Source organism: Aphelocoma coerulescens, chromosome 12 (genome assembly GCF_041296385.1).
Source record: "Aphelocoma coerulescens isolate FSJ_1873_10779 chromosome 12, UR_Acoe_1.0, whole genome shotgun sequence".
NCBI classification, from domain to species: Eukaryota; Metazoa; Chordata; class Aves; order Passeriformes; family Corvidae; genus Aphelocoma; species Aphelocoma coerulescens.
In genome coordinates this window covers 20,269,598-20,293,239 of record NC_091026.1, presented here as the reverse complement: position 1 = coordinate 20,293,239, position 23,642 = coordinate 20,269,598, and the positions used below count along the sequence as shown (strand labels likewise).

The 23,642-nt window shown below is 50.9% G+C and overlaps 1 protein-coding gene across 1 annotated transcript in view; it reads right to left on the bottom strand.

Moving 5' to 3' along the window:
* ITPR1 (inositol 1,4,5-trisphosphate receptor type 1) overlaps window positions 1-23,642 on the bottom strand; it is a 161,653-nt gene that overhangs the window by 5,215 nt on the left and 132,796 nt on the right. Inside the window, exons 50-57 of the mRNA XM_069028468.1 lie at window positions 21,129-21,304; window positions 20,283-20,447; window positions 18,860-19,055; window positions 18,235-18,336; window positions 16,115-16,254; window positions 14,465-14,630; window positions 12,992-13,152; window positions 1,132-1,293 (exon numbers count right to left, since the gene is read on the bottom strand). Coding sequence (XP_068884569.1) covers window positions 1,132-1,293; window positions 12,992-13,152; window positions 14,465-14,630; window positions 16,115-16,254; window positions 18,235-18,336; window positions 18,860-19,055; window positions 20,283-20,447; window positions 21,129-21,304 — 1,268 coding nt within the window. The remainder of the gene's footprint in view (window positions 1-1,131; window positions 1,294-12,991; window positions 13,153-14,464; window positions 14,631-16,114; window positions 16,255-18,234; window positions 18,337-18,859; window positions 19,056-20,282; window positions 20,448-21,128; window positions 21,305-23,642) is intronic.

The window sequence follows — 23,642 nt, the reverse complement described above, 5'->3', positions numbered from 1 at the left end:
GCTCGGGACAGGGCCCAGCTCCAGCCCAACTGCAGAGCATGATTGGAAGGCAGCAGCCGGATCTCAGGCAGTACTGGCTGCCAGGGACGCCTGATAGAGGAATGGTTCCTGGAGAAACCCAGCCAGCCCAGCAGAGACGGGATTGGTGTTGGGAGAGGCACCGACCCAGAGCCGCTGGGCCACTCCTGCCCTGGGCAGCTCCATCCACAACCCGGGTGTAAGTCAGAAATTAATCTTACCCAGTGCCAATACCTACATAAAGTCACTAATTGAACCATCTGGCTGAGGTTATTAATGCACAGAGATAAGCAGCCACCGCAAACAGCTCCCACCAGCACAGGCAGCAGTGCTTTCCCTGTTCCCTCCAGTGAGGCTGGAATCCCTGTGGACACAATGACCTAAAGCCCTGATGTCTCTGTCTTCCACAAAGCCATCGCTGGGGTTGGGCTGGGAACCAGCCTCACGATACCCACGTGCCCAGCCAAGGCAGAAGCCAACCAGCTCTTGCTGCAGAGAGGCTGCTGCACCAGAAAAGCACTCGGAGGTCTGTGGAGCGCTCGCTGGTTCCGCAGCAGCAGCGCTTGCTGCAGTGCAAACCTCTCCTGGGATGTGTGTGCTGCAGGCTGAGCGTGGCAGCAGCCAAATCACATCTGCACAGCCACAGCACGGAGGGACCAGCACCACCAGTAACCACTCGAGCGCTTCTCCAGTTTCTCGGTGGGTTTTGAGGTCCACACAGTGACACAGCCCTTGTATCAGTGTCACACCCTCTGGCTGACAGGATCACACTCAGCTCTTAGGGTTAAAACTCCAAACAACAACAACACCACCACCACCACACACAGGCTCCCTGCACCAGCCAGGACTGATTTAGGTTAACTCTGGTGATCTTTTTAACTCAGGTTTTCCCTTTCTTAAGTAGGCACTCTGGAACATGTCAGTTGGGTCAGCACCAGGCAGGTCAGCTGGGGCACATGGCTCTGGAGGGCCCTCTGGTTTGTTCACTTCTTTCCTAACCACGGATTACTCTGGGAAAGCTCTCCCTGGGGTTTGGAGAAGCCATGGAGCTGCTGGTCCGAGGGGCTGGCAGGAGCCGTGTCCTGCCCATCGCGGTGTGTGGCTGCTCCTTACCTGATCCTTGAGCTCTGAGAGCTGCCCAGAGAGGTTGGTCACAAGCTTCATGGTGGATTCCAACTTCTCCTGCAGGTTCCTCAGCTCGTTCTGCTCTCCCTCTGAGTCGCTGCTGACCAGTGACATGGCCCTCATCCGGGGGAACCAGTCCAGGTTTCTCTCCTGAGGATCACACACACCAGGGCACAATTAGAGTTTGCCACATGAAAACCTGCCTCGAGAGCACAGCACAGACAGCTCTAAAGCCACGGGGCATTCCTCGGATGCACCAGCTCTGTACTTATCTGCAGTTATCTGCAGTAACCTGCATTTGCATCTCACTGGAAAGTTTGCAAAGTGCCTGCCCGAGGCACTGAGGCGCTGCAGCCGCTGGGAATTGGGGCTGCTCAGGGCCGGTGCTTCCTCTCCAGCTACTCACTGCCCCAGCCCTTGCTCCCTCACATGCACTTCAGGATAAATGCACAAACACTGGACATTAAACCAGCCCAGATTTCACGTCTGGACAAGCACTTCCCAGTGCTAGAAATCTGCTGCCATCTTACAATCTTCTAATTGTGCTTGAGGAAGATTTTCTGCTTTTTTGGTCAAGCAAAGCTTGGCTGTGATCTCTGATAAAAGAAACCAAGTTCTACCTGGAAATTCTTCCGTAGCTGAAATACTTCCTTTTTAACGAAAAAGAAAATCTTATTTTGACTGTCTGGTTCAGGCTAAAATGTGGGACAGACACATCACAATGCACTGCTTGTTGGAGAGTTTTCCTTCAGCCACACAAATTCTTTACGATTCCATGTCTGAGTTACAGTCAGGAATGTCACTGGACACACACTCAGTTTGAGGAGCCTGTACAGAGGCTCACAAAGGCACTCGTGTAACACACCAGAGATGTTAAAAATAAAGGCAGGAGCGGAACAGAAAGCCACAAAAGAGGAGGAGGGGTGCACCCCACGTCCTGACACCTTACAGTTCAACATCAAACTGGCTTCCCATCTAGTCTGGTTCTCCTCCCACGCTGGAGATATGCTCTGAAATGGAAGCTGAACTCGGGCTGGCTGAGATAAAGGTGTGTGTGCTCTCCCAGGTGACACAGCTGGGAAGGTTTAAACACACCAGACAAGGTGATGGGTGACTGCATTAACACCAAGGGATGCTGTTAATCAAAAATCAATCACCAGTGCTGATTAACGGTGACCAAAGCTCGCCCCACTGTGCTGGCCAGGCTCTTCTCTGGGCTCTCAGCTTGTTTTTGCAGCACTGCAAACTTCTGGCTTTTTGTCATTCCCTGCCTAAATCTCCAGCTCCAACCTGCTTCCCCTCCATGCTCCCCCTCCTTCCCAGGAGCATCCATCCTGCTTAATCAGGGCTGTGCACCTCTACAGAGAGCTCCAGTCACATCCTCTCTGCAATTGAGATGCGATGCCAAGACTCATCAGCTTAAATTAGCTGCTTCTGATCTGCCTGGAGTTTCCTTTTGCCAGGATGAGAAGGCAGAAAGCAGGCCCTTTCCCATGCAGGCACCACAGCATTCCCACGTGATGCAGAACTGCCAGGAAGGCTGTTTGCTCCTGATCTCTGTTTACAGGGCAGATGGTTTCTGCTAATAAAAGAAAAAAAAAAATCTATGTACAAAAAAAAATATGCCTTTATCAAGACGAGTGCCAAAATATTTTGGACTTTAGGAAACGCCAGTCCCACAATTAAGGTTTAATAGTAGGAACAGGCAACATTGCACTGTGTTCTTCCAGCTGTAGTAAAAGCCTCATTAGGGAGGAGGGGGCAGCTCAGCATTTGTGCTCAGGTCCAGCATCTCCCACCCAGAGAAAACAAACGACATCAACTGCACTTCCCTGTGCTCCTCCAGGGAAGAAACCAGGACAGAGGACAAGGAAAATCAGACTAAAACGTAATTTATATTTGCAGGTTTGCCTGGACCCTCAAGCCCAAGTCCTGAGGTTTCTAGGCAGACACAGGAGTCCTGAAGCTCCTGCCTCCCCTTTTTCCCTTGTTCCCAAAAACATTTCTAAGGCCATCCCCAAAGCGTTCCCAGGTCCCATCCTTGAGAAGGATGAAAGGGATGAGGGAAGCACCAACCTTCCCTACCTGCAATGTTTCATAACGAATACCCCAAGCACTTTCCAACATTACTCTGCAATTTAAGCCAACGTTGCAGCTGCTGCAGAGGCTGTGACTTGATCGTTCCAGGCCCAGAAGGTGAAATCAAACAGCACCCACAGCTTCTGCAGCCTCCTCAGAGCTTCCATACTCACTGGGTTTCTGAAAGCCCCAGCCCTCAAAGTCGCTAAATCTTGGCTTTGATTTGAAAAAAAAACCAACAAAGCACCTCTAGTTCTCATGCCAATGTTCAAAGATTAAAACCAAACCACGTGAACTCCATGGGCTGAAGAAGGGGAAGGCTGAGGACCAGGAGACACAGCCCTCCGGAGTGGCTCACTGACCCACCTGGGAAAGGGTTAACAGGCACCTGGAAATTCCCTGTGCAGGGACAGCCTCAGCGAAGGACCTGGACATCCCTGTGCCCACCCTGTCTGGGCTGCACTGATCTGCCTCCTCATTCATGCAGCTCATTAGCACCACCCAAACGAAGTATTTATCTGGACATGTCCAGCTGCCATCTAGCAGGAAACAAGGGGTGTCCACCCAAACAAGGTGGGAAAACACAGGGAGAGAGGTGCAGAGAAATCCCTGAGGATGCAGGGAATGCAGGCAGCAGGGAATGCTCTCTGCCCCAAGCTGGTGCCGGGACTCCCCAGAGAGGACAGACAGAAGCTGCCAGCACAGCAGGACACAGCTCTGCCTCCTGCACACACTCTTCATCCTGGATTTACATGGGAAACCTTCAGCCTGTTCTCCAGCCTCCCCCAGTCCCACAGAGAGGAGCTCAATGTGACCAGGCTGCTGACACACAGCCCATCCCTGTCCCTGCTGGGAGTGTGGGGGTGTTTTCTTTCAAATAAATAAATATTTAAGCAGAGCCAGCACCAACGGAACGCTGAAAGGTCAGGGGATGGTGATCCTGCTGGGCCAGCCTGGCTCCCGGCACTGGCACTCAGGGGTCAATGAAAGATTTATATCTCCATGATCCAGTTTCTGCTGAACTTCAGCTCAGCCCTGGGGTGCCTTTAGATACGGCCTCATGTCCCTCTTGGGGCTTTAGAGGTGTTTTAGAGGCACTGAGTGAGCCGGGAGAGGGGAGGCAGCCCGTGCTCCTGTGCAGCTGGCTGGCACCCACGGACTGATGCCCTTTGCACCCTCTGCCCTGGGATCCTGGGGTGCCCTCAGCTCCCTATTCCCAGGATGCTGGTGTGCCCTCAGCTCCCCATTCCCAGGATGTCGGTGTGCCCTCAGCTCCCCATTCCCAGGATGCCAGTGTGCCCTCAGCTCCCCATTCCCAGGATGCTGGTGTGCCCTCAGCTCCCCATTCCCAGGATGTCAGTGTGCCCTCAGCTCCCTATTCCCAGGATGCTGGTGTGTCCTCAGCTCCCCATTCCCAGGATGCTGGTGTTCCCTCAGCTCCCTATTCCCAGGATGCTGGTGTGCCCTCAGCTCCCCATTCCCAGGATGCTGGTGTGCCCTCAGCTCCCCATTCCCAGGATGCTGGTGTGCCCTCAGCTCCCCGTTCCCAGGATGTCGGTGTGCCCTCAGCTCCCTGTTTCCAGGATGTCGGTGTGCCCTCAGCTCCCCATTCCCAGGATGTCGGTGTGCCCTCAGCTCCCCATTCCCAGGATGCTGGTGTGCCCTCAGCTCCCCGTTTCCAGGATGTCGGTGTGCCCTCAGCTCCCCATTCCCAGGATGCTGGTGTGCCCTCAGCTCCCCATTCCCAGGATGCTGGTGTGCCCTCAGCTCCCCATTCCCAGGATGCTGGTGTGCCCTCAGCTCCCCATTCCCAGGATGTCAGTGTGCCCTCAGCTCCCTGTTTCCAGGATGCTGGTGTACCCTCAGCTCCCCATTCCCAGGATGTCGGTGTGCCCTCAGCTCCCCGTTCCCAGGATGCTGGTGTGCCCTCAGCTCCCTGTTCCCAGGATGCTGGTGTGCCCTCAGCTCCCCATTCCCAGGATGCTGGTGTGCCCTCAGCTCCCCGTTCCCAGGATGTCGGTGTGCCCTCAGCTCCCTATTCCCAGGATGCTGGTGTGCCCTCAGCTCCCCATTCCCAGGATGCTGGTGTGCCCTCAGCTCCCCATTCCCAGGATGCTGGTGTGCCCTCAGCTCCCCATTCCCAGGATGTCGGTGTGCCCTCAGCTCCCCGTTCCCAGGATGTCGGTGTGCCCTCAGCTCCCCGTTCCCAGCACGGGTGCAGCTCCCTGTGCTGCAGCAGCCGGAGCGAGTGCAGCCGCTGACGGAAGCTGGCTGACCGCAAGGGCTGGGTTTCGGGTTGCAGCTCTCTTCTAGGTAAAGTTGGAAAAGTCCCTGTTGTAAGGCGAGTCTCACTGAATCTCAGACACGGGGGTGACGGGGGTGACCATCCCCGCTTGGAAACGCGAGGAAGAGGAAGCGGTGCTGCGTGATGCACGCGCGATTCATTCTGAGAAGCGCCGGCTCCTCCCGGCTTCTGCCGAAGGGTTGGTTCTGAGAAAGGCCGAGAGACGACCTCAGCACGAGCTGTGCCAGGAGAGGCATCAGCTCTGCTCCTCTTGGGCGAGGGATGGCAGCTCATGGCAAGGACTGCTCCTCTCCAGGGTCTCCGTTTATCCAGCTACCCCTGTGCCTGAGAGTTATGGAGTGCTGAAGGGCTAATTCAACCCTCTCCAAAATAAATCCTACAGCTGCCATCAAAGGGCTGCCCAGCAGCATCAGTTAGAGAATCACAGAATTATTTTGGTTGGAAAAAACCTCCAAGATCACCAAGTCCAAGCTGTGCCTGATCCCCATCTTATCACCAGCCCAGAGCACTGAGTGCTACGTCCAGTTGTTTGTTGAACACAAGCAGGGAAAGGTGGCAGCAGCAAATTTCAGTTTCTGTCACGGGAAGTTAAAAATCAGACCCACAAAGCTACAGAAGAGCTCTGTGAAACACTTTGAAAATTCATGTTTGTTTGTGGTGAGATGGGACTCCTCTTGGGTCTTTCTTGAGCTTCCTGGAAAAATCCCCACATCAGGTTCTCTCCCTGCTGCAAAGGGCTCACCATCACTTCTTCCACACTGAGCTGCACTTCTCCACTCTATAAAAACCAGCACTTGCCAGTGTCCCCCCCTCCACACTCAGAACACTCCCAACTCCTCACATACCCCGTGCTGTTACACAGGAGGCTGATGACACAAGGTTTAGGGTGCGATAACCTCCTTTTCTCTGTTGCCAGAGGTTAAATACCCAAGTGGCACATGGGCTGGTGCAGAGCGGGGAACCTGGAACACCAACACAATTGTCAAAGGTGAAGGATGACTATGGCCCTACAGCCCTGAGACAGCTCTGCTGTGGGAGACTCACTGCAGCCCAGCCAAGCACCACCCATCCCGATGGACTGCGGGAACAGGATCCCTGAAGGCCATGTCCTGCCTCCCGAAAGCACAAGGCCACCTCTCCACACCAACTCCTCCAGGCTGTTTGCTTCCCCATTGAAGTAGGGCACGTTACACCTCCACAGCTGGGCAGGACAAAATTCCCCAGTGGAGGCTGAGCACCACAGCTGGTGGCAGCGGCTGCTGTCACCCACTCTTGCACAAGCATCCGTCCGGGAGCGCCCGCGGGGTCACAGCGGTGACTCAGGGCCAGCCTCGCCCCGGCCCTGGGCCACCTCCTCGGCACACACAGGGCCCCACGGGGCTTTCTGGTCCCAGCGGGTTGTGTTCCCAGCGCGTCACCCGGCGGTTTCCAGGCAGGAACCTTCCCCCCTTTCTCCCAGGGCGCTGGCGCTGCTCCAGAAGCAGGACACGGCACCCACACTGGCAGCTGTTTGGGATCCACCCAAACCCCAGCACGTTATGCAAACATCCCATTCCCCAGAACTGGCCCCGAGCCCTTCCTTCTGCTTTCATCCACCCAGGCCCTTTTCATACACACGCTCAGCCCAAGGGAAACCTTTGCCTGGTCAGCTGGTATACCAACCCGACATTCCCAGCATGGATACCAGGTGGTTTGTCAGGGAAAACCAAGCACTGGGCCATGTGGGGTTCCTGTCAGCAGCAGGAGGGTTTCCTGCAGCCCACCTTGGGGCAGTCAGCTCACAGGGTCCAGAGAATCCCAGAATAGGTTGGAAGGGATCTTAACACCTTCCACTATCCCAGGTTGTTCCAAGCCCTGTCCAGCCTGGCCTTGGACACCTCCAGGGATCCAGGGGCAGCCACAGCTTCTCTGGGCACCCTGTGCCAGAGCTGGGGAAGATGACCAACCCTTTCTCCCAGTGCAGCTCCTGGTTTGCACCAAGGGTGGATCCAGTTCCTTCCCTATGTGAGCACGAAGCTCAGCCCGTGCCTATGACACAGTGTTTCCAGCAGCCCAGGGCCTGCTGCCAAACACTCTTGGCTCTTCCATGCCTCTGCCATGATTTCTTGTTTAACCCTGTAATTATATTGGCTAACTCTGGCCAGCTATCTCAAGATGCAGCTTGTTGGGAAGTTACCACCAAACTAAGTGCTGTCAGCTCCAGGTCACATCCTGACCTCCTTGGTCCTCCTCCTCTCCCAGCCTGCACCAGTATCGTGGTGACCGGTAGCCCCAAAACCCCAATTTCCTCATCTGTAACCGAGTTATTTGCACGGGCTGCTCGCTCCTGTGTCTGCAGCTCGTTTGCTCAATATTGATATGACAAATCTCTCCTATTTGACTCTGCCTGAAGTACAGGATTTCCAGGCACAAATGACAGATGAACATCACTTAGTTTCCAACACTTTCTCAGACTGTAATTTCATGTACATATGTCTTTCACCAGTGCTGGAATCGTTAAGGCCCTTTTGGAATGCTTTGGGTTGGATGTATCATGGTCTGCCCTCGTCATTCCTGTAGGTGCCGCAGTGCAAAGCCAGTCTCGGCCATCTCCAGCTGAACTGGATTTCATGGAGAGCCTGGGACACAGCCACTCCTCAAAACCATCACCACTTGGGAATCCAGCATTCCTGCTGGGTTTCAGAGCACAGTGACTGTCCTTGCTGGGTAGCTCCCTGGGAAAGGCTTCAAGTCACACTTGCACTTCTGGAAGGATGCAATTTAAAAGCCTGACCCTGATGGAACCTTGTCTTTGCACAGCAGGCTGTGCCTTGGCAGAAGTCGCTCAAACCCGGAATCAGAAACACCTCCCATTACAGGACAGAGCTCAGGACACAAAGGAAAAAGTCCAATAACATATTTAAATCCCCAGGTTTGTACACAGAGGTTAACTAAGGTACAAAGGGAAATCTGTAGCCTTCATTTCCATTCCAAATTCCTTAAAGGATATCTGTGCCATCACTCCTACTTGTAAACGGTCCATTTCAATGACAACACAATCCAGATTTGGAACTCAGTGCCCTCGATCTGGACGTGGCAGCTTGGGCAACCCTGGCACCTCTGCCTCATTTCTGTAATAAAGGTTGTTAATGACACAGATCCTGCTTGGATTAAAAACATGGGGAAACCGCAGGAGCTAGTGAGGAAGCTCTGTGCTGAAAACTTTTCCAAAGCAGCCTTTATTTTTTAATAAGCACATTTGCGTGCACAACCCCTGACAGCCGTGGCTCGTACCCACACTGCTCAAGGTGCAGAGCAGGGGATGCAGGAGTTGGGCATGCAAATATTTGTCTGTGCTGTGACAGCCCATGCAGCTGCCTGCAGACAGCTTAGGAATGCACACAAACCCCGGGTGCCTGTGTGGTTTTCTCTGTACTGAGCTGCAGACTGAGAGATTTTACATATTCGAAATGCCTGCACACAGCTGGCTGTGGCAGAGCCCTGCCAAGGCCCCGGTGACAGCTGAGCTGGCGGGGCTGCCGTGTTGCCCAGGCTGCCACAGCAACTGCAGGCAAAGGCACAGAACTCCAGGAGGAATTCTCAAGCCAGGATGGGAAGATAAGACATTTAAATGAACTAGTCTGCAGGGAGTTGCACGGAGTTCACATGAGTCATTTGGGTGTGGATGTCAATGTCTGGCCAAGGCGATAAGTGGATCCCCCCACCTCCCACACACAGGGTGTTATTCAGACATCACCTGATCTTCCCGGTGACTGCAGAGCCTCGCAGGAACGGGGCCTTTGTTCCTGGGAATCACGGCAGGCACCGGGCTGCCGGCTTTGCAGCACCCTCAGCATCCTCCCCGATAAACCCTCCTCCAAAGGCACGGACCCAGCCCCGCTGTCTGCAGCGCCCATCCGCAGGGATGGAGCCAGACGGATCCCTGCTCCGGCCAGGAGAGCTGTACAAACACCAGGAATTAAAGAGCGTCTCTGCTACCAGGAGATGTTTTCTCACATCCTGCAGCACTGTCTGTGCCGTATTAAATTGATATTAAGGAGGTGGCTCCGGGATGCATTTCCAAGGGGAGCTGCTCCATGCCAGGCTGCTGAAATCCATTTGCCATCTCCTGACATCCAGGGAGGCTGCCGGGCTGGGCAGTGCTGGGCAGGGGCAGCAGGGCAGGGATGAGCCAGGGCAGCAGTGGGGAGACACAGGCTCAGCTTGTCCCACACCCCCATCCCCCCGTGCATCTCCAGCGATTCCCGGCAAGGATTCCTAAGATACCCCGAGTTTCACATCATCTGTGGCAGCAGGCACATCCCTCGCTGATGAAAGGGAGTATTATCCCTGTTTACAGGGGAAGGAATTCCAGCCTCCATCAGCAGCCTGGACCTGCAGCTACAAGCCCAGGGCAGCCTGGCCCTGCATGGGACTCAACCAAACCAGTCCAGATCCCAGAGCCACCAGCAGCCCCATAGTGGTCCCAGAACAGGGTATGGGAGGGAGAGTGACAGTGCTGGAGGTTGAGAGTCACAGCAGAACAGTTATTAGATCGTGTTTTATAGAATCCCAGAACCCCAGACTGGTTTGGGTTGGAAGGACCTTAAAGCTCATCTCACTGCAGCCCCATGGGCACCAACACCTTTCACTTCCCCAGGCTGCTCAGGTCAGATCACTGCTGGGTTTTTTTTTAATTTTGATTTTTTGATCAGTCTTCAGTGCTCTAAACTCAACTCTGTTTCCAAGTGTACCTGTTGACTTCCTTCCTCGTGATGTGTTTGAACTTAATGAGCTTCTGTCTGTGAAGAAATATGGAATTCACTAAAGAACTGTAGTTAATCATTGATTTTCAAGGCTACAATTTCTTCTAATGTGGGGTCAGGTTCCTGCAGGGTGCAGGATGAATGCTATGGGCCAGATCCAGCTCTGCCATACCCAGTACAGTGGGAATCCTCAAAACTGCCTCTCTACACACATTATTTTTAGACAAGAAAACATCAAAATTCAAGATCACTCTTAAAGGCTCCTGAATATTCACTAACAAAATTGTCCAGGATTCTTTTGATACCACAGTGCTTAAAATATCTTTAAAGCACTGTACAAGCAGCACTGGAAGCAACTCACAAACTGACAGTGGATATAATTTAAGTGTCCTAAATTCTTTATTTTTTTTCCCTGTTCTGTAGTGTTGGAACAACCCACAAATACTAAGTGGCAAAGGCAATCTTTAAAATGGTATTTTCCTAATTTTTTTCTTTCATTTACCAAAGGGCAGAAATCCAAGTTTTCTGAAGCTGTTTTGTTGGGAGGCAGAGCACAGGTGAAACATTTGAGGTGTGTTCTGCCATCACAGTGGGACTTGGAGCACAGGGTGCTTGCTACCCCATCCCCTAAAAATGGGTACAAACAGCAGCTGGTCCCACACAGCAGCCCAGGGAAGACGTGCCCCATCTCTGTCACCATCCAAGATGCTACAGTGCCACCTTCAGTCTGAAATACGGGAGGAAAATCCCTTTAAAAGCCAGCCATGCCCTAAGGAGGCTTCCCAGGAGAGGCTGGTGGCTGTGACATGAACGAGCCCATGGGAAACCAGCACCTGCACAGGGACTCTCTGCCTTGGCAATCACAGACATATTTAATGTTTTCCTTGGTCTGTCCTTCTGCATTCAGGGGACTTTGCCCAGAGAGGCTGAGGCTGGGGACTCCCCATCCTTGACAGTGCCCAAGGCCAGGTTGGACATTGGGGCTTGGAGCAGCCTGGGACAGTGGGAGGTGTCCCTGCCCATGGCAGGGGTGGCAGTGGGTGCTCTTAAAGGTCCCTTCCAACCCAAACCAGTCTGGGATTCTATGAAGACAGAAAGCCTGAGGAACAGATGAACCAGGCCCCACCCAAATTACCCCGAAAAACACCTTAAACAGGAAAAAAAGCACTTCTGACTCTTACAGCAGCATTTAAAACAAGTCTGGTAAAGAAACAGATTCATCGTGTTTTACTCCTAGATTTTAGGGCAAAAAGGGAAGTTTTAACGTTAAAGGACACAGGAAAGAAATTGATTTTCAGAGCAAGGTTTGCCAAATGACTCCTCAGAAATACAAGGACTGCAGAGTCAGGGCACAGCAGCCTGAGCCTGGGGCAGGATGGTGACAGAGCACTGAGGTGAAATCCAGATTTCCTTCTTATTCCACACTCATACAGCCCTTGCTGAGACCTGCTCTTAGTTCTTCATTTAAAACTGGCTCATGAAGTGCAAAACCCCCCCAACTACAGACACACTCCAGACCTCTACCTAGAGCACACGGTTACATAAAATTGCATCAGCATGAGACACTCTGGCTATGCATAATTTATCCCTATTCCCATCCACACACAGTAATTAGCCCTTGCTGACACTTAATGAATGGGAATTCTCATAGAAGTTCTCCAGTGTTTGTGCTTTATGCAAACATAGTCAGTGACTAATTTTTGGTTCTTATCTAATTTGAACTGTTCATCTGAAATAAGGAATTGGTTGGCAATTGAAACTTCCTTTAAACTGGCTTTAGCAGCAGCGAAAACACAACACAAAATCATCTTTTAGAAGCAAAAGCGCAACAAAAAATTGTCTTTTTGAAGGAAAAACCCTTCAGAAGTGCAGTGCTTGCCCCTGAAGTCATGTGTGCTGCAGGGGGATAAAGGAAGGGAGCAATATAATCAGCCAGACTGGAAAGCAGCAGTGATGCACTTGGTTATCTCACTGTGCTAATCCTCTATCAGGTGACTGCTCACAAGATTTCTTTAAGCCCTCATTACTGAGGTGGAAATCCAGAAGTAGGACGGACACTTTGGTGACCCCAAAATAACACGTTTGACCTCGGAGAGGGCTCGGGGGGATTTACAAACCCTCCCCAAGGGAGGTGGGTACCTCACAACAGAAGAGCTGGGAGGGGAGTCAGGAAAGTGCTCTGCTATAAAGAAACCAGATTGGAATGGTGTAAATCAAACAGCTTTTGCTCCCCAGCCAGAAGACACAAATTAGTGACTGGGCTTCGGATCTAATTCCAGGAGCTCTGAACCTGCAGCTTGGCAGAGATGAGGCTTTTAATTCTCTCATTAAAAGCCCTTCCAATTGAGTAGACATTAATTGTAGTTTTCCACAATAATAAGCTCAAATCATATGACAACAAATCCTACAAGTCAGTTGGAGATATTTATACCAGGACAGGTTATAACCTGTTTGTTGTGCTTCAGAAACTTCCACCAGCTTGAAAATACTCTCCCTGAATGTGAATTTAAGGCAGAACAGGTTCTCTTCCCCTGATCCAAGCCTTGGGGACTACCTGGCTGTCACCATTCACTGTCACCTGCTCCAGCACACACACAGAGTGCCCTGGAGGCTGGGAACTCACAGGTACATTTACAAAACAAATACAACACAGAGCACTGTACCAAACATTCCACTGGATTGGTCTAATCTACAACAAAACCCACAACTCCAAACTCACCTTGATCATTTCTGCCACATAACTCTCTGGTCCCGTGTATTCTGTGGAATCTTTGACTTTCACTAAGACAATAAAGCACAAATAGTGCCACATGTTGTGCTCTTCCTTAATGTGCTCTTCAAAGGTGACTGTCTTGTTGTCAAACTTATCTCTCTCCAAACCTGTGGGAGGGACACAGGGAGAACCCTGAGTGTTTGCCAGCTGGGAACCAGGAAAATCAGCTCGAGCACAAAACCGATTTCTAAAGTCTGCTGCACTGCTGGAAGTCACAGTCATTCTGGAATGGACACTGAATAACGGGATAAAATCTGACAAATGCCCAGGGAGGAGAGAAAGAGGAGAGAAAGAGAGAAGAGAGAGGAGAGAAGAGAGAAGAGAGAAAGAGAAGAGAGAAAGAGAAGAGAGAAAGAGAAGAGAGAAAGAGAAGAGAGAAAGAGAAGAGAGAAAGAGAAGAGAGAAAGAGAAGAGAGAAAGAGAAGAGAGAAAGAGAAGAGAGAAAGAGAAGAGAGAAAGAGAAGAGAGAAAGAGAAGAGAGAAAGAGAAGAGAGAAAGAGAAGAGAGAAAGAGAAGAGAGAAAGAGAAGAGAGAAAGAGAAGAGAGAGAGGAGAGGAGAGAGAGAGGAGAGAGAGAGGAGAGAGAGAGGAGAGAGAGAGGAGAGAGAGAGGAGAGAGAAGAGAGAGAGAAGAGAGAGAGAAGAGAAAGAGAAAGAGAAAAAGAGAAAGAAGTGAAAGAGAAGTGAAAGAAGTGAAAGAGAAGTGAAAGAGAAGTGAAAGAGAAGTGAAAGAGAAAGAGAAGAGAAATATGAGAAAGAAGGGGAGAATGAGAGAAAAGAAAGAGGAAAAAAGATGAAACAAGAAAGAAGAGGAAAAAGAGGAGGAAGAGGAGAAGAGGAGGAAGAGTAAAGAAAGTGTAACAAGTACTGCTTATATTTATTATACACAACAGAAAAATTTTGGTTAAAAAAAGGCAGCAACCCTGTAGCAAGCAGTTTGTTGGATTTCTTAACACATCTCCTATTTTTAGGCAAACTGATAGCAAAAGCAGCATTTGCTTTGCAGCAAACTTCCAAAGGTTATCCCATCAGGCTGTGTGTTATGCAACATGGCAGGACCATGTCAGTCAACCACAGCACCTCCATTCCCAACCTCCTGGTGGGAAAAGCTTCCACAGGCACCACTCTGCACGCTTGGAAAAAATGACTGTTTATAAAAATCTCTCCCATTCCAATAGGAAACTGTTCTTCGAGGCAGAGGAGAAACAAGAACAAAAGTCTTGAGGAAAAATGGTATCCTGAGCATTCCCCATCTGCTCCTGCTGCCAAGCTCCAGTGCACGTGGTACCCAGGAACATGAACTGGCTGAGGAATGCAAGGAAGAACAGCCAGTAATTCAAGAGTTTTTTTTCTGTGAGTTTGCTGCTATCCCTGGCTTACCCAGAGTAACCCCTTCTTGTTAAGTGTGTCTCCACACTTACCACAAATAAAGCAAGTAGTTTTTAAAATTTCTTCTTTCTTCTGTTTTTCACTCCTTAAATCAGCAAAAGTGTCAATGATCACCCCAAAAATCAGGTTCAGGACAATAATGATGACCATGAAGAAGAACAACAGATCATAGATCACTCTAGCAGCAAAGAGAGGTTCCTGCAAGACACACATTTGAAATATTAACAGCCCAAATAGGTGCACATCTCACCCTTATTTACCACCCTGCCCCACACCTCTTTCCCTGAGAGTCTCCACTGCTGATGCTCTCCAAGGGTAACTCACAACTCAAAACATTTAGTGAAAGTAAAATGCAAAATTAAAATGCAAAATCACTGAAAGAAAAGCCAAATTAGTCAGCTGCCAGTGTGGGATCTCTGCAGAGCTGCTCTTCCTGTGTCCAAGGTTTTGGACTTCTCTCACTTTCACGAGAGAAAAAACTCTTCTCTCACACACTGAAATTTGTTCTCACCCCTCCCTGAAGCCCTTCCAAATTATATCCTTATATTAATCTGCTGTATATCAACAGAGGATCAGTGTGGACCATAAAGTCTTTTACTGGAATTTAATAGCATTAATTGCATTTAACAACCTTATAAATGAACGCTAAGCTGGGCTTTTCAGTACACATTCCATATTTACTGCAGGCCTGAATACCCAAAATATCCACCCCCCATTTTCACAGCCATCCTGCCAGTCAAGTGCCAAACTTATTATTAAAAATTATGTAACTTTGTAAGCTGAAAGTAAGGCTAAATAATAGAAAAAAACATTGGGATTTCAGGTAAAACAAAAAGCATGGGTTCCCAATGTGGCTTTGGGAGTGACAGCCTGAGCCTCAGATCACAGAATCATCACAGAATCATAGAATGGGTGGGAAGGGACCTTAAAGCCCATCCAGTGCCACCCATGCCACAGGCAGGGACACCTCCCACTGTCCCAGGCTGCTCCAAGCCCCAGTGTCCAGCCTGGCCTTGGGCACTGCCAGGGATCCAGGGGCAGCCCCAGCTGCTCTGGGCACCCTGTGCCAGGGCCTGCCCACCCTCCCAGGGAACAATTCCTTCCTAAATGATGGATACAAACACCTTCAACAGCAGTCAGAGGAGGAGCCAGAGGGGTGCTATGGAAAATTCCTGCTGCTTAGCCTCGTCCTCACTCTGCTGATGGCTCCAAACCACATCCATCCTTCCTCCCCCACACTCCCACTAACCCAGCCTGGTCCATGTCCTCTCATCCCTTCCATTTGACACGTTACCTCTCCTTAGGGATGCTCCCACAAAAACTTGTGCCACTGGCATCCACCAGCTACCACAGCGTTTTCCTCTGCCACCTCACATTCCTCCCTCACTAGTTCGTACTCATCTCCTTCCTTCAGCTCCTCAACTCCCAGCACACAGGCTGTTGGCTCCCCTGTTCCTGCTCTTCTGGGCCCTACTCTGGACAGCCCACAAGCTACAGAAGCCTGGGTAGAAGGCTGTAGAAGTGGCTGGTGTTTAGTGTGACCCCCAGAGATGTGACTACAGAACCCCAGAATAGCGCGGTGCCTCCCCGTGTTTGGAGCAGTGCACACACACTCTCCTCAGCAGAGCAGATCCCAGCCCTACTCGGTATCACTCCTCCACCCCCAGTCAGTGGTAATTTACCTCTTTGGAAGGTTTCCTGAGCACATCACCTACTCCACCCCCGCTCCTGAGCCCGTGACTCAGTACAGTAACAATGCACATCAGCAGCGTCTCGCACGTATGCTCCTTGTTCTCTTCCTCCATCTCCTCAGTGATCAGCTCTGGGAACACAGCAAGCAAAGACACGTTTCACAGCCAAGATTAGCTCTAAATCCTCCTCTCCATTCTTTGCTGGTTATGCTCTCTCCCCCCTCAGACTGCCAGCCTGTGTTGCAAATCCCTGTAGGTTCATTCCCCAAATAATCACAGAACAGTGTGGGTTGGAGGGACCTCTGCAGATCATCCACCCAACCCCTGCCCAGGCAGGGTCAGCTGGAGCAGGTGACACAGGAACACATCCAGGTGGGTTTGGGATGTCTCCATGGAAACTCCATGATTCCCTGGGCAGCTGCTCCAGGGCTCTGCCCCACCACGGAAAGAAGCTCTTCCTCATGCTGAGGCAAAACCTGATTTAGTTTATGGCCATTGCTCCTTGTCCTGTCACTGGGCACCACTGGAAAGGGTCTGGAACCATTGTCTGACACCCCTGGGGGATATTGTATGGATTGATGGGATCCTCTCTCAGTCTTCCCTGGACTAAACAGGCCTTCAACAGTCTCTGCCCATAAGGGAGATGCTCCAGACCCCTCCGTGGCCTCCCCTGGACCCTCTCCAGAGCCACCCTGGGAGCAGATCTCCTCCCTGCCCTCCTCTCCCCACCGCCAGTTTTCTTTTGTGCCTGAACTGCTGCCTGTGACTCGGTGAAATCTCTTTCCATCCCTGCCTGCATGCACAGCTCAGATCACCAGATGCCTGTTTATACAGAATCCGAGCTTTTTGACAGCTCAGAGGACAAAGTGTTGCCTCTTCCACTCTCCCCTGGTGCCTGACAGATTGCACAGCCTTTGGGCTGCACTCAAAATGGCAACTTCCACTCAGAGCTTTCAAATGGCTAAAATATCACTGCTTGTGGAAACAGCATTTTGCTAGAAAAGCAACACACTTTTTTGACCTTCTCTTCACTTGGCTCAAGGCTCCAACTTCACTGTTTCACTTGCAGAGCTGCTAGAATTCATTCCCTAACCTGATACACTCCCCCTGTACTCATTAAAAATCTCACGACTTTCATTTCATCACGGAAATGCTCATGAGCAGATCCCACCTTCCCACAGCCAGCCCTGGAAAGGCCCCAATCCCTGTGCAGCCCTGAAATAACCAAACCCCAAGAGCAGTGGCCAAATGTGGGGCATCATGAACATCCCTGAGCACACAAGACCCTGGGACTATGTTGATTACTTGTGATACAAAAACATCCCTGAGTTTTCCTTCCTGCAGCCAGAGGGAAGGAGCTGAAAAAAGCAGCTTTTCCTGTATTCAAGGCTGAATTTCAGTTTCTCAGAGAGGACCCCTGAGCAAAGCAGAACCCTCTCTCCTCCTGTGAGCAGGGGCTGGTGGCCATCACTGACCTTTGATGGCCATGCAAGAGCTCCCCTTCCCAGAGAAACTGGGATGTTCTGTCTGCCCCTCCCAGCCAGCACCGTAAATCTCCCACAAGGAAATTACATTTTCTAGGAAATAAACTGGAAATATTTCAATACCCAGGTAATATCTCACTTTCTTGATCTCCAAACCCCCCAAACCTACCCTTGTCTACTTAATCCATTGAGTACTTCCTGCCATGATATTAAAAAAAAAAAAATTTCCTTAGTTTGAGATAGAACAATGCTGCCAATAAACCGTATTTCACTGGGCATTATCCTCTGAGATCACATTTAATAGCCTAATGTTTTAAAATAATAAACTTTGCAAAGAGGCAAACTGAATCCCTTCCTTCTCCAATTGATGTAGAAACTTAAAGAGTATGGCAGTGTTTTATCAAGTCTGGTTTAGTTCTAAGTTTCTCTGCTTTAGTCACTTCATGGAACAAACATTACTTATGCTGTTGGCCTAAATTAATCCTATTTCAAGTTAATCTCATGATAGCTTTGTTCCCAATTTTATTGCATAGGATTTTTAAAAGAAATTATTTTAACTGAAGGTGCTTAACTAGAAAAAGGGTGAAAACTCAGGGTGTGAGTTTGGAATTCCAGAGCGATACTTACGGTCGGAGGGAATGATGGAGGAGCAGTTCTCACTGCTCCCTGCCTTGCACACATCTGAGTAGAGGAACTCGCCAGTCATGGTCTCACCTGGCTCTGTGTGATCTGAAACCAGAAAATGCTGCATCAAATGATGCTTTAACACCTTGCAAGGTGACTGCTCAGGTAAAAGGGTTCCCCATCGTGGTCAGTGTGCATTAGAAGGCATTTAGAGCAGTATCTTACCTTAGAGTTTAGAAGAGCACAGCACTTTCTGATTTACACATTCCATGGTTTTAAAGTCAACCACAAAAGCATTTCTATTTCACAGAATCACAGATTCACTGAAGCTGGAAAACACCTCCAAGATTCTTCACTGAGTGCCTGACCCCACCTTGTCCCCAGCCCAGAGCTCTGAGTGCCACCTCCAGCCCTTCCTTGGGCACCTCCAGGGATGGGCACTCCAAACCTCCCTGGGCAGCCCCTGCCAAGGCCTGAGCACCCTTTCCATGGAGAAATTCCTCTTCATATCCAACCTGGCCACCCCTGACACAGCTGGAGCCCTCTCCCCTTGTCCTGTCAATGCCTGGGGAACAAGAGCCCGATATTTCCTCAACACAGCCCATGGGAACGAGCCGCTGGCACTGACCTGGCAGAAGGGTTTCATTGGGGAGCTTGTCCACTTCCAGGATGAAGTCATCCTTGAAGAAGAGGTAGCCCACGATGGAGAACAGGTAGACCAGGATGAGGGCCAGCACGGCAGTGAGGATGATGGAGCGCCCGTTGCGGGTGACGCTCTTGATGACGTTGAGCAGAGTCTCCTCCCGGTACACCAGGTCAAAGAGCTGGGGACAGCCAACAACAGCACATGGAGCACCACTGGTGGCATCATGTCCTGTGCCACGCATTTGGAACAGCAGGAACTGAGGCAGCTGTGCCCTCCTCTGCAGCAGCTTGGCCAGCAGCCCGTGCCCGCTGCGGGCAGGTGTTCCTGCCTCAGTGCTAGACACACACCAAGCTGCCAGCACAGACTGCTATCTGGCTTTTACAGCATTATCTACCCCCTCACAGCCTCCAAACAGCTCACTTCAAACTGCAATTTGTTATTTCCTTTAAATCTTAATTTACTGAGCATATAATTAAAGAAGCAATATTTTTTCCCAACTCCATGTTTAGATTTCTCTGCTGATGTTTCCTTCATTTTTCACTGGGTCTGGGACAACTCACAGCAGAGGCCGGGCAGGTTGTGGCTATGCTGGTGGATGACAGGACAGGTGTCTGTTAACTGGACCTCCATGAACACAGACAATAACCAGGCTCAGGTACCAGAGGATGTGGTAAACATCAACCAAAGGGACAAAAATAGCCTGTTCTGAATGGGATTTCAGGATCGCTTCGACACCGACACATTTTCTCCACCAACACTAAATCCACTCCTTCAGTGTTATTCTTAGAAGCATTGTGCTGTGCAAGGTGAATCCCACCCCAGACAGAAGGAACACGTGTGCCAGGATCCATGTCCATCCCGTGAGGGCTGGAGCCTGGATACAGCTATGGAGACATTCCAGAGTTATCCAGCTGCTCAGAAAGCACGGACACAGTGACAGCTATTGGTAATAACACAGCAAAGCATCAAAGCCCATCTCATTCTACTCCATAGGCAGGGACACCTCCCACTGTCCCAGGCTGCTCCAAGCCCCATCCAGCCTGGCCTGGAACACTTCCAGGGATCCAGGGGCAGCCACAGCTGCTCTGGGCACCCTGTGCCAGGGCCTGCCCACCCTCCCAGGGAACAATTCCTTCCTCACATCTAACCTAAATCTCTCCTCTTTTGGTTTAAAACCCCCATGTCCTCCCCCTGAGTAGGAAGTCACACATCAGAAGAAGGGATGTGGCAGGAGTCCTGTTGTCCACCACAGTAACTTCTCCTAAGGAAAATCTCCAGGCTATGGCTCTTCCCAGTGTCTGTTCAACAGTTTCCCAGCAGAAAAGCAGAAATTTTCCTGGATGTGCCCAATATGGAGTTTCACAAACAGACCAGGAAATGTTCTGAGGGCCAAGCAAACACCCACCAAGAGGCTGTAAAAGAACTCATGCACGAAGAGCCCCAGGGCACAGATCAGCAGGTACAGCAGGTGATAGAGGAACTCCACATCCATGATCATGGCCTTGTATCCTCGCGTGAAGGTCCCGCAGTTACCCACGAAACTCATGAGGAAAATGATTTTATTACAAACCTAAGGAAAGATCACCCATAGTTACAACAGGTAGGTTTTCAGGGTAAACAGGCTGTTTTTTCAAGCTGGAGATAACTTGGCACCTTGCTGGGCAATCCCTGCCAAGGCCTGAGCACCCCTTCCATGGGGAAATTCCTGCTGCTGCCCACCCTGAGCCTCCCCTGGCGCAGCCTGAGGCCGTTCCCTCTCCTCCTGTCCCTGTTCCCTGGCAGCAGAGCCCGATCCCCCCGGCTGCCCCCTCCTGTCAGGGACTTGTGCAGAGCCACAAGGTCCCCCCTGAGCCTCCTTTGCTCCAGGCTGAGCCCCTTCCCCAGCTCCCTCAGCCATTCCCCATCAGACTCACAGTGCATCATTCAGCGAGTCTCACACAACCCCATAAATACTGAGGCAGTTTGGGTGAATAACCACGTGCTTTAGGTCAGAGAGGCTCCTCCCTGTGTCGCTCTGGGGTGGGAGCTGTTCCTACACTGAGCAAAACCTCAGAGCTCTGTCTGCAGCCTGGGGAAGCAGGATTAAATGAACACCACAGAGCACTTGTGCTAGGAAAAGCCCAAGGAGGGAATTGCTCCTCCCACAGTCCCACCACGATGTCCCAGGCTATTTTTGCCCATCTTCACGTGCAGGTAAGGAACCCTTACATAAGAGGCAGGAGAATGTCAGAAAAGCCCACTCGGTTCTTACGTTGAATGCTCCCAGAAGGAACAAGGTAGGCTGTAAACCAATGGAGAAGATGAGCCGCAGGATCGTGGAGGCGATCAGGGCCCGGATGCCGTGGGGCTTGGGGAGGGCGATGACGATGGCCAGGGAGATGAGCATGGCTGTCCACAGCAGGCCAGACAAGTGGGGCTCCAGTGTGCCTGGGCAGAGGGAAGACAAACCCATTCCTGCATAACCCAAGTGACCAAAGCACTGCCATTTGCTCTATCTTTGGTGGACATCGCCCAGCCCCACCTTCAGCCATTCCTGATTTCACAGCAGCAAGCGCAACATCTGAGCCCAAAGCCTTCAGCAGGTTCTCATTACAAACTTGTTACTAAATCATTATGCAAATGGTAAGTACTACAGGATCTTCATTTTCGGGTCCACTGCTGGTACACCTGAGTGCTGAGGGCCCTTTGCAGACGTGCTGTGCAGAGGCAGGGCCTGGGCAGGGGAGGATGCTCCCCACGCCCAGAGCCACGGCAGAGCCCCCTGAGGTGCTTTTGGTCAGACCCTCATACCCGTTTTTGTCATCTCTTCTACCTCTGGGTCTATTTAGACTGTCCCATGAGACTGGCTGCTTACATAACACCGAGCCCGTGTAGCTAAAAATACACTTCCCTGAAAGCCATAGAAAATATTCAGCCCAAAACACCATTTACCCTGGGTTTATGCAGAATGGGAGAATGCTCTTTCTGAAAGCTGACATAAAAAAATTTTGCCTTCAAGCAACTGGTTCCTCAACAGCCAAAAAGGCAAGATCCCCCAAATTTCAGAGCACTCTGCAGCCCTTCTGCAAGCACATTCTCACAGAACTTGTGTCTGACTGGCAAGATTCTCACTCAGGGCTTTTTCCTCCTGCTCCCAAATTCAAGCAGCTTAGGAAACATTACTCTCATCTGACTACCACGAGCAGCCATTTAATCTTGTTCCAAATCACTGCAGATTAATAAAGACAGCAGAGGATGGATGGAAATTAAAAGTTAATAAGCGTAAAGTTGAACAGCTGTTTTGGCTGCCTGGGGGGAGTTTGGGCTCCTGGAGCAGCGCTGCCACCGGAGCTGTCACAGCACAAGGTGCAGAGCTGGGAACGGAGTCACCGAGTGGGAACAAGCAACAGCATGGAGAGGGGACAGAGGAAATGTGCAGCAGCTTATTTAGGAATGACTTATCTGAAGTCTAAATAAGATTTATTAGGAATATATTTGCTTTCAGGAGTTGCAGCAGCTCCCAGCAGGCCCGAAGAAACACCTGGAGTTACTGAAGCCCCCAGGTGTTCCCTGGAACACCCACCTGGGCCTGGCCCACAAGCCCAGGCTGCCCAGCAGCACGGGGAGGGCAATGCCAGGACCTCACAGGACCCAGCTGTGGCACCTACAGGGCAGAGCAGGTCTTGGGGCACAGGCTCCCCTCTCCTTCCCAGGGATGGAGAGGGGCTGGGAGCAGTGTCCTTGTCCTGGCACATGGAGCCAAGGGTTGGTCACTCATCAACTTCTGCACCCAACCTGACCCCAAAGCCTTGCTGGGAGTGCCTACACAACCATAGGCAGGAGGAATGTGCAGGAAGTTCTCCCTGTTTCTGGAATTCTCACCGTTCCAGTACTGAATTCCAGGCATCCAGTTTTGTTTCTGCTCCTCAAGTCAGAAGTTTTACAGCTTCTGCTACTGTCAGATGCTCATCAGCTGCTCAGTTCACCGTGTCTGAGCAATTCAAGACACTGACAACTTCCCCCAAACAGTCTGTTTGGAAGAGTCTTTTTTTCTTAAGCTAAATATAAGATACACATGTATTTATTTATTTTACTTTCTGGATTCAAACTAGGAGAGGAAGAGGTTGCATCAAAATGTTACCTGATAAATAAAGAATTTCAAATATGTAGGGTAGGGCATCTTCAAAATGCCAAACAATCCCCCCCCAGTCTTGCAGTTTGTAATCTCAGGGAACTCATTTAACCAGCAGCTTTCCTGGCAGCCATAAATACAGAGCTTTTAACTTGGGATCTTTGCAACCAGAGACAGAAACTCAGTAGCTCTTTGGGCTTGTTGGAACCTTCCAGCCAGGATCTGGGCTGTCCCCACTCTGCTGACACTGGGTGTGACACAGAGGAACAGCAGCTGCAGCCACAGCCTGGTGGTCCTGATGGCAGAAGTTCTCTTCCCCCTCTCAGAACGCTGGATTTTGGTCTTAAATATCCCTCTGAGAGGCTTGTTCAGGATGCAAACCCCCTAGACACAAGGAAAAAAGCTCCTACCTAGACATTCCCTTCACAGCACTCTGTCAGTGATGCACGTGACATTCCTGAGAATATCCCTGCAGGTTTCCCAGTTGCTGCTGAGAGGATTCCAGCCCAGCCCTGCCCTGCCCCAGGGTGCAGCTCTGGGGAGAGGCTGGATCCAGGGACGAGCATCTGCTCAGTGTTCACTGAGCTGGCTCTGGGAGCCACCAGTGTCACACAGCCCCGGGTGGGGTCAGAGGAGCATCCGTGGACCTGTCAC